The sequence below is a fragment of the Cucurbita maxima genome, unplaced genomic scaffold, assembly GCF_002738345.1.
Source record: "Cucurbita maxima cultivar Rimu unplaced genomic scaffold, Cmax_1.0 Cma_Scf00018, whole genome shotgun sequence".
Taxonomy (NCBI): Eukaryota; Viridiplantae; Streptophyta; class Magnoliopsida; order Cucurbitales; family Cucurbitaceae; genus Cucurbita; species Cucurbita maxima.
Window position 1 is genome coordinate 2,831,730 of NW_019272034.1, and position 10,806 is coordinate 2,842,535.

At 32.4% G+C, this 10,806-nt stretch overlaps 2 protein-coding genes across 5 annotated transcripts in view; both read left to right on the forward strand.

Annotated features, from left to right (window-relative positions):
- The window catches only part of LOC111492733 (beta-galactosidase 8-like), a 7,481-nt gene extending 5,651 nt beyond the window's left edge, over positions 1-1,830 (forward strand). For all 4 annotated transcript variants that reach the window (XM_023142164.1, XM_023142165.1, XM_023142166.1 and 1 more), the window contains exons 17-20: positions 82-183; positions 741-949; positions 1,027-1,360; positions 1,453-1,830. In XM_023142164.1, coding sequence (XP_022997932.1) covers positions 82-183; positions 741-949; positions 1,027-1,360; positions 1,453-1,560 — 753 coding nt within the window. In that variant the 3' untranslated portion in view covers positions 1,561-1,830. The remainder of the gene's footprint in view (positions 1-81; positions 184-740; positions 950-1,026; positions 1,361-1,452) is intronic.
- A 1,896-nt stretch (positions 1,831-3,726) lies between these two features.
- Positions 3,727-6,002, forward strand: LOC111492872 (F-box/kelch-repeat protein At5g60570-like). Its single transcript, XM_023142368.1, has 3 exons — positions 3,727-3,915; positions 4,174-4,239; positions 4,353-6,002. The coding sequence occupies exon 3, from the start codon at positions 4,586-4,588 to the stop codon at positions 5,756-5,758; it is 1,173 nt and encodes a 390-aa protein (XP_022998136.1). The 5' UTR covers positions 3,727-3,915; positions 4,174-4,239; positions 4,353-4,585; the 3' UTR covers positions 5,759-6,002.
- The last annotated feature ends 4,804 nt before the right edge of the window (positions 6,003-10,806 follow it).

The following is a 10,806-nucleotide window of genomic DNA, read 5'->3' on the forward strand; positions in this document are numbered from 1 at the left end:
TTTTTTTTTTTTTTTTTTTTTTTTTTTTTTTTTTTTTTTTTTTTTTTTTTTTTTTTTTTTTTTTTTGTCCTTTGATGGTAGATTGGACTTAAAGGCGAAGATTTAGGACTGTCGAGTGGAATCTCTTCACAATGGCTTTCACAACCAAGCTTGCCTAAGAATAAACCTTTGACGTGGTACAAGGTATGGTTATTTCATGTATGATTTATAAGAATAAGAAAATAGTTAAGAGTTGTTTTCTACTAGAGAGTGAGAGGACTCCTTGTTTTAAAAGATTGGTCTAGATTATGTTGAACATTTTCTCGGTTATATAAATATGATTTTGGTCTTGTATTTTAAATTTATCTATACTTTTCAAATATTCAATTTAATCCTTTATTTTAAATAAAGTTTAAAATTGATTCGAGTTAACTCTTCTAAAAATATTTAGTCTCTATTAGTCTTTCTTTTATAGAGGTTGAAAATACGTTTTCTATTCGTCTTTCTTTTATAAAGGTTGGAAATACGTTTGCATGGCCTCTTTTCCAACCAGCAAGTTATTGTTGTTAATTAATTCTCATACAAGTTTGTTAGATGTTGTTCTTCTAAGACAATTGCTTGCATTTTAACATTTCATCATCTTATTCAAGTATGCACCATAATTATGGGTAGCTTTTTCTGTGAATGACGTGTAAGTGAGTTAAACCACAAAAGGTAAAGTATGAGGCACATGGATTTCCACTAACAATCTGTTGATTCAGACCACGTTCGATGCCCCTGATGGTAGTGACCCTGTTGCATTAGACTTCACAGGCTTTGGAAAGGGCGAAGCATGGATAAACGGACAAAGTATTGGCCGTTATTGGCCATCATATATTGCCTCCGGTCATTGTACCGCATATTGCAATTACAGAGGAGCTTATAGCTCAAGCAAATGCCTTAAGAACTGTGACAAACCATCCCAAACTCTGTAAGTTTTCACTAACATGAGGATAAGGCTTCCAAGTTACTTCAAATGTCCTTGTATCTTATCTTCCTAATTCTCAGATACCATGTACCTCAATCCTGGTTGAAACCTACTGGCAACACCCTAGTACTTTTTGAGGAAATTGGCAGCGATCCAACTCGATTGTCGTTCGCTTCGAAACAGATCGAATCTGTGTGTGCCCATGTATCTGAGTCCCATCCACCACCTGTAGATATGTGGAGCTCAGACACCAAACTACAGAAATCAGGACCCATACTCTCTCTTGAGTGTCCATCTCCCAATCAGATCATTTCTTCTATAAAATTTGCAAGTTTTGGCACTCCTCTTGGAACTTGTGGGAGCTATAGCCAAGGTCAATGCAGCAGCCAAAATGCACTCTCCACTGTACAAAAGGTTTTATATTTTCTGATACAGTAGAAATTTATGGTGTTTGTGTGCATGTATTAGAATTGGATTGTACTCATTGATGCTTACTGAGTCTACAGGCTTGCATTGGATCGAAAAGTTGTAGCGTTCAAGTGTCGATTAAAGCGTTCGGCGATCCTTGTAGAGGAAAAACAAAGAGCTTGGCTGTGGAAGCCTCTTGTGAATAACAAGGTACGTATTATGATTACTACCGATCATCCTTGGGTATTCCTTGTGTAACTAAAGGAAGAGAGGAAACTAAAGAAAAAGAAATAAATAAATAAAAAAATTGAGATAAAAAGACTTCAAGGGAAAGAAATTTATCAGAATTTGGTGCATTATATCTTGCAAAAGGCTAATAAACTCCATCAAAATTGATCAATCTGTATAACAATAAAAGTGACTTCTTGGGATAGAAAGCTCTTCAATTTCTAATGCACATTTCTAAGCTTCTGAAACTTTGGCGTTCTGTTTTTCATCTGCACTGTTTTATTATTCATTTAGTTCATATAATTGTCTTTTCCTAAATTATATAATAAAAAAAAAATCTGATGAAATTTTGTATCATTATTATTTTAAGAGTTGTAATATTATTTTTTAACTTTTCATCAACATTTCAGTACTACACTTGAACTAAAAATTATTTAAAACTTTGACTGACATTTGGAACTAAGAATGGTGTAATGGTGAGATCTAGAAATGTGTGACAATTCAAATTTTCATTTGAAGTCACAACCATACCATTCCAATTCCTATATGAAATCCAAAATTCTAAGTGATCTCATATACTAAAGATCAATGTTTTAATGTTTTAAGTTGTATTGAAAATACTTTGTAAGTAGCCATTATTAAAGTTAGATATAATATCCTAAATATTAATGGATTAGGTTAATTAATAACGATCTTAACTACTTTCCCATTTAATTTAGAAATTAGTTTTTGAAGTCATGTAGCTTTTGTAGTTCGCTATATACTTGGGCTTCATAGTTGCCAGTGTAACCATTAATTGCTTCAATTGTTGGGATTGATGGGCTATTGAATGTGATATACCTGGTACCATGTCATCGTTCAATCAATTCGAGTTGGTCAATCTCCCAAACAATTAATTGATTCATGAGAGGGCCCACAACTCATAATTTCAAATCGGAGTGTTCAACAATGAACAAAATTTATAACAATTTCACAATCTTACCGTGGAATCTCATTGGATACAATCAAATTAAGGTATCCAAAAAGTGGAAGCTAGTCATGCTAACATAGGTTAGGTGAAATCTCATTGACTTTTGTTCAATTGAGTATGAGTCTATTATGACAACATGCTACGTAAAACATCACATTACCTTTTGATAAGTTTGAAGATCTCGTTAGTGGTAACAGATATGTAACAAATAGTCATTGGATAGGCCTACATACTAATCTAATTTTCGGACGTATATTAGCGCAATTATCATACAAGTGAATAAATTTCAACTAATGTAAGTAATTACCATAAATATTTTTTGAAGCCTAAATCTTACCACAACATTTTAACTTGAATATATATGATACAAGTCCTAAATTATATTTGAACATTTAATAATTTAATTCATCCTTAGCAAATAATATATAACAACAATTATATTTAATGAAGCTTTGTCCCATTTTTTCAAAGAAATAAAATAAAAAACCTTGTCCCCCTTCGAACTTTGTGTTGACATGTTTTACTTTTCAAAAATAAAATAAAGTTAGTAATTGATTGGATTAAATAAGGCACTGTAGTTATAGTGGTTTTTTTTTTTTTTAAATAAAATAATGTGAGCTCATATAATAAAATAAATACTAGAGTTTTAATCTCCTACTCTACAATACCACTTTAAACGCATTACATATATCATATACGTTTCTCCGTTTCTAGAAACATGTCGACAATTACTAATGACTTTATTTTTTCAAGTTGCAAAGAACAATCAAAATCGAGACAATTTTTCTCGATTCATCTGGTAGCTTTGCTTCCAATTGTAGTTACAATTATAGCATGTGTGTGGCCCAATCCACAAGAGCTATGTGAACTCGACGACATCTCCATCTTCGTCTCATATATAACTTTTTTTGTTTGTTTGTTTTGGTGTCGTTTTGACCGAAGTTACTAAATCCACTTCCTACCACATCTCGAGATGACTTGAATCTCATTTTCTATTTTTTTTTTCTTTTTACATTTGTAAATTAATCTTCATATATTTTTTTTTTAGAACATTAAAAAAAATAAAAATAAAGATGAAGAATATGATTTTTCTTGTCAGAAAAAAAAAAGGAAGGAAGGTCGAAAAAGGAAAGTTGAAAAAAAAAAAAGGGAAAAAAGAAAGCTTTAGAGAAGCGATGATGGCAAAGAGTAGCAGTACAAATATCCAAATGTACGGCCATCGCTGCGAAACTGCCCCATTTTTTCTGGTTTCCATAGCCCCGCACCCTTCGATCTCTCTCAGTACTCTCCATTTCTCACGCCGCCGCCCTCCGCCGCGCACCGGTGTTATGTTTCTTCTCAACTCCTTTCCCTCCGTCCACCGGTAACTCCAGGATCTGATTCAAATTTCCGGTCTTCCTGTTATGTTCTTTTTTTCTTTTTTCCCCTTTCGGATTATTGATTTCATGTTTCTTCTGCTGGATCCGCGTTGTTTTCTGATTTCGATCTCGACCGATGGGACTTTCTATGGTCGGGATCGGAATGGGGCCATGAATTTTTGCGATGAATTGTGTGACTGCTGCAATGGAGTTTGAATTTGTGGTTAATTCCTTTTTGTTCTTTTGGATGTTTGATTTTTCAGATGAGTATTCCGTTTGAATTTCCGGGTAGCGGCTGGAAGGCTTCCGGAAATGTGTTCCAATTCATGGTATTAACGGGATTCTAAATCCAATCCTCCTCTTATTTGTTCGCTTCTAGTTCTACTTTGGATTTGAATGGCTTGGCGCTGAATGGTGTTTAGTTTTTTTGGTAATTGTATAGATATATATATGGAGAAATTTGTGAGTTTATCACGGGCTAGGTTTTTGAAATTGTTGGATTGATGGAAGGAATAAATAGACGGAATCTAATTGCGCACAAGGATCATAAATTTTTTTTTCTGGATGCGGGGAGGATTCTCCAGAGATGTGGCATAGATAGCTTTTTTGTTTAACTTTTATGGATTTTATTTCGTAAATTTGGGTTTTCTTTGGGTATACCGAATAGTTATTAACATGAAAAACAGAATTTGTGTTGATACTGATATGGAGGTGGATAATGAAGAAGAAGAAGTACCTCATCTCTTGGACTTGAACACAAGAGGAAGAGTGGATGATGGTCATCAACTTAGATCAAGTGATTCACTGTTCCCTGGTCTTATTGATGATGTTGCCATGGATTGCCTTGCTTTGGCTTGCCCATCGGATTACACTTCATTGTCGTGTATTAACTCGAGGTTTAACAAGTTAGTCAAAAATGGTGATCTATATGGGTGGAGAAAGCATTTGAGGATTAAGGAGCATTGGGTGTATCTGGTTTGTGACTTAAAGGGTTGGGAAGCATTTGATCCTTTGAGAAAATTATGGATGACTTTGCCTAAGATGCCTTGTGATGAGTGCTTCCATCACGCAGACAAGGAATCGTTGGCTGTAGGAAATGAACTGTTAGTTTTTGGGCGTGAGATGTTTGATTTTGCTATATGGAAGTATAACTCGACTTGTAAGAGTTGGGCAAAATGTCAAGGAATGAACCTACCTCGCTGTCTGTTTGGCTCCGGTAGCCTTGGTTCGATCGCTATCGTTGCAGGTGGGAGTGATATAAACGGGAACGTTTTAGACTCTGCAGAGTTGTATGACTCTTCATTGGGTACATGGGAAACACTACCCAAGATGACGACCCCGCGTAGATTATGCTCGGGATTTTTCATGGATGGGAAGTTTTACGTGATCGGTGGAATGTTGAGCTCCACTGTTTCATTAACTTGTGGGGAGGAGTACAATTTTGAAACAAGAAAATGGAGAAAAATTGAGGGAATGTATCCGTATGTTAACAGGGCTGCTCAGGCGCCTCCCCTTATTGCTGTGGTGGATAACGAATTATATGCAGTGGAGTATTTAAGCAACCTGGTTAAGAGGTATGACAAGGGGAAGAACATGTGGAATATATTGGGAAGGCTTCCTCTGAGGGCTGATTCTTCAAACGGATGGGGCCTGGCTTTCAAAGCCTGTGGGGAGGAACTTCTGGTTGTAGGTGGGCAAAAAGGTCCAAATGGTGAAGCGATCGTACTGAACGCTTGTTCTCCGAAGTTCGGGATGAGGAATGGCGCGTTGGATTGGAAGTTTCTTGGTGTGAAGGAGCACGTCGGAGTGTTCGTCTATAACTGTGCTGTTATGGGTTGCTGCTTATAGAATAATTTGAGAGAAGAGAGCCGGAGTCTGAAACCAGATCTTGGTCGGCTACAACTGTTGGTTGGTTGCCATGTACGTATGGTTTTCTGTTTTGCATTTGAATGTGCTTATCATCTCTTTTGTTTCTATGGTCAGCTGTTGGTTAGTTTGATCAAGTTCTTCTGTTGTCAGTGACATGCATTCTGTTTCTTCATTCTGTCTTTACTAATAAATCATTATAGCCTCTCTGCTCACTGGATAACTATTCAATTCTTTAACATTTATATGCTTTTTCAATGGCATCGATAGATATTGTTTTTTTCGGGTTTTTCATTGAGATTTCCTTCAAAGTTTTTAAAACGTGTCTGTTTGAGAGAAGTTTCCACACTCTTATAAAGGATGTTTTGTTCTTCTCCTCAACGGATGTGGAATCTCACTATCCACCCCCTTCAAGGCCCAGTGTCTTCGTTGTTCCTCGTTCCCCTCTTCTATTGATGTGGAATCTCATAATTATTCTCCTTCAGGGTCTAGAGTCCTTGCTGGCACACCGTTCAGTGTCTAGCTCTGATACCATTTGTAACAATCCAAGCCCATCCGGGTTTTGAAAATCCTTTTTTGAAAATCCTTTTTAGTTCCTTAGGTTAACTTATAAATTATAAGTTTTGTGTCGAAGTTTTGTCCTTTTTGTTAATGATAAAAAAAAAAACATAAATGATGCCATCTCCTTATAGGCTCCAAATATTTGACTAAAGTCCACTCTACAATAAAAGCCTACTCACTAACATGCTCAACATTATTATCAATTATTTTTGGGTAGAGCTTGGAGTCGATGACAAAATGATGGTTCGACCCCGTCCTTGACCTTGGGGAGTGACGAGCTGATTTTGGATCAGTGTAGACGAAATTCAGTAGAAGAAAGAGAGGAGACGATTTGGAAAGGAATGATTTACAATTGTTTTAAGTTTGCTTGAATCCTAAAATATTACGTCCTTCCCTCTTTACCTATTTGTGGTTTTTTCTCTAATTTTGTTTTGCTTTTGCTTTGAATGGTAACTTTAAAGAAGACGGTCTAATATGAGAATTTGATGTTGATGTTCTTGGAGCTATCATCTTCTTCCTTTTCTTTTTTTTTTTTCTCTCTTCTTTCTTTAGTGATTAATTCTCTACGTGGCAATTTAAAAGCTTTAAAAGTTAAACTATCTGGTTTGATAACAATTTTATTTTTAAAAATTATTTTTTTATTTTTGATCTTTTCAATTTTTTTTTTATAGTGAAAATTGAACTTTTTCCTATTGAGTCAAGAATATAATATTTTATCCCTAAGTTATTGGGTTATTTGATACAGTAACTAAAGAAATATTTATAAATAACAATATTAATTAAAAAAAAATGTGAATATAAGTTAGTTTTCAATTAAAATTTTGAAAGATATATATAAAACTTTTGTTTCTTTCGAAAACGACAAAAGGAAGTGGGCAAGCCCTAATTTGATTTGGAAGGAAAATTGGCGGCTTACTAAATCGCACTAAATGGACCGTTGCCTTTCTGAGTTTTTTTTTTTTTTTTTTTTTTTTTAAATAAAATATAAAAATGGAAATTCCTTTTATTTTTATGTCTACATATCCCAACGTTTTCCATTCTTTGAATAATTATATAATCGTACATTATTTAAAGCTTCTTGAATCATCCACCCAAAAATTATTTTTAAAACTGTTTTTTAAATTTTAAATTTTAATAATTTTTCGTATCATTCCCTCTAAAAGTTAAAAAAATATTGATAAGGTTTTTTTCGGTCTTATATATTTTAGATTTTAGGTTTAAAATCCAGAAAATCAAAACGAGAAAGTAGATTTTGAGAAATGACCATTGATACCCTTGTAAAATTCGAAGAATAAGAAAAAAATTTAAGAGATCTGCTCACTCTAAACTACTGCTATCAAACTCAAACTCAAGCTCAATGCTTAGTTGTGTCAATGCAATCATTGAGTGATGAATAAAGGAGATAAATTTTATAAATATTACAATATGTGATTCGTGATTGAGCTCTATTGAATGAGCGGCATAGTCTGAAAAAGAGTTTGAGTAGGAAATTGTTAGCAGTGTGACTAAGATTTTGTAGGACCTTGTAACATCCAAGGGGTGCATGAATGAATCGGGTCATATTCGAATGAGAGCAATCCTAAGGATAAGATGACGAAGAAAGACTTAGAAGAAATGAAAGTTACTATCTATACCAATAAAGTAAACATTCTTGTTCGATAGCTCAATCATATGAACTTCATGGTCAAGTGAATTTTGCTTGTAGACATTTTATGTTGGGTGATCTCTTGAAAATTTTACTGAAATGCATTTGAGTGAGAACAAAATATGATGAAATAACTCGTATTGGTTTGTGGAGAGATCGATATCGACAGATATTACAACCCTAACCACGAATCCCCAACCGACATGCTCAATTGTATTATACCACTAACATAACCCTTTCAATCAATTGCATAATTGGCCATTATTTCCACATGTCACAAACTCATTTGTCAAGAGTGCCACGTTTCATTTGTTATTGTGTTTTCCTTGTCATCCCAAAATGGGATTGTTGAGATATCACATCACGTGTCACACATCAACACTACCTTTGCCCATTTGATTTGTTAATCCTTAAATTTTTAAAACTAAACATATTTGAAGAAAATTAGGTTCAGAACATAGGACTGAAATTTCTCATACCATCAGGTTCTTGGCACATTATGAATAATTCCAACTTTTTTCATCGGGTTCGAGTAGAAAGTAAAAGTATGGATCAACATCACTTCAGTCCTAATTAATAAGGCTACCACCATATAAACTACTTTTTAAAATGCTTTATAATGTTACGAGTGAAAAAGATGATTAGGTTTCATCTTCCACGTATGAATAGACGCTTTATTGAAACAAAAAAGTATAAATAGTAAGCAATTCCACGATATAATTAGCTTTCGAGAAAACATACCTCCAATCAAGTAACCATAATGATAAAGTCCAAATATCATTCATATAATCAATTTTTTACATATTAGTTATCACGTTACTTTACTTACCAGCTAGATGACATTGATTTTCAAGAGTTTAACGATATATGGGAGGTGTCGAGGGTCAGTCGCTTAGTGCTAGACAACCTAGGAACACTTCTCACATGCCTAGGGTTACCCATGTCCTCAAATCCCCTACAAAAAAGGGAACCAACAAGGAAACAAGTTAGCTTCCAATATTAGTTGGGGCTATGAAAATTAACTTAAGCGAATATTCGCTTAATGTTTAGAGTATTGAAACGTCAGTTAATTTTGAGGGTTAGAGTCGAGCACAATCCATAGCATCAAACATGGTGTTGTTGATGAAAATTTATAAGGTCTTGATACTATCGTGAAGCTCGAATGTTTGAATAGTATTTTTAGCAACACCTTAAACCCAAATAGCGTTAAGATGCTATACTCTCGAGTTATTAATAAACCTAGCTTATTATTAATATAGATATATAGATACATATGAATAATTGGAAGGGATAGATATAGAAATATAGAAAGGTAAGGTTTGGTTAGATCCTAATCAGATTGCATTTTGGAGGGACTTAGTGGATTCTGCATTGCCACAATTTTGAATATGTGGTTCCTGTCCTTTTGACTTTTTCCACTCTTTTCTACTTGCGTGTATTCCACTGTCTTTTATTTATAATAGCCCCTCCTCCTTCTCGTCCTCATTATTATTATTATTAATTTAACAACTGAGTTATGTTCATATTGGTAAATATTTATTTAAAATTTTATAAAAATATAATATTCGAGATGAAACTCAAATTTAAATCGATCTTTTGTAGAGATAGGTAGAGATTTAAATTATTATTTATTTTTCTATCTAAAAAAATCAAAAATATTATTTAATAATTGAATAATTATAACTATTCAAATTTAATTTTTTTATTTTAATATATATATATATATATATATATATATTTGAAAAATGAATTAATTGAGTGATGAAATTTGAGTTCTTAATATCTTAAATTAAATAGAGCAAATGTATTAAATTCTTTTTTAAATTATTTACACTAAAAAAGAAAAATCTTTAAGTAAAATGCTTTTGAATAATATATATATATATATCAATTTGAATTATTGTCCTCCAAAATGAAAAGCCACCTCTCTCTCTCCCTCCTAAAAGGGGAAAAAGCCTTATGAAAAAAGGCTCAAGCTTGAAAATTTACAATTTTGCCCTTTTCCATCCTTAATTAAATTAAAATACTAATTTTTTTTAAAAAAATATGATTCTTAAAAGTAATTTCTTTTATTAAATGTTACGTCTACCAACTAAATAGTCTAATGTAAATAGAAAAGTATAAATTTTAAATTTTAAAATTTAAAATTTAAAATTTGAAATTTGGGATTGTTCAATTGCTTTTTCTTTTTTTCTTTTTTTTTTTTCTTTAAAGACTTTTTGGAAAGAAAATATGATTTGAAATTTCTATTTTGTTTTTTGAATTTTGAAATTTGAATAAAAAGTTTTAAGAATTTTTTTTTTATAAAAAACTTTGTAATAGAATAAGCTTCAATATTATATATATCTTTTATAATTATAGTAAAATATTGTTATTTCAAAATAATTATCTTCCACAAAAAAAAAAAATAATAATAATAATAAAATAAAATAACAAGACATAATTTAGATTTTATTAAGATTTAAAATTTGGAAATATCGAGGTAATTCAATATTAACAAGACATATTTAAATATTTTTTTATTAAATATATAATTATTACATTTTATTGTGTTTTTTTAGTAAAATTATTTCATTTCATTAGGAAATAATACATTTGGTATCCGATTTTATTTATTTTCACTTAAATTTAAATAGGTATAGAAATGATGTCTATCAATTCAATTACAATAATGTGTACGAGAAAATTAATATATGTCGATCAAGCAACGACGCTACACGTGATAGATTGAGTTTTAAGTTGCTATCGTTCGGTTTGAATAAGCGAAGTCTTTTCGGTTAATTCGCTTAGGTGGTGATCTTCCTTATCGTCTCTAACTATTTAT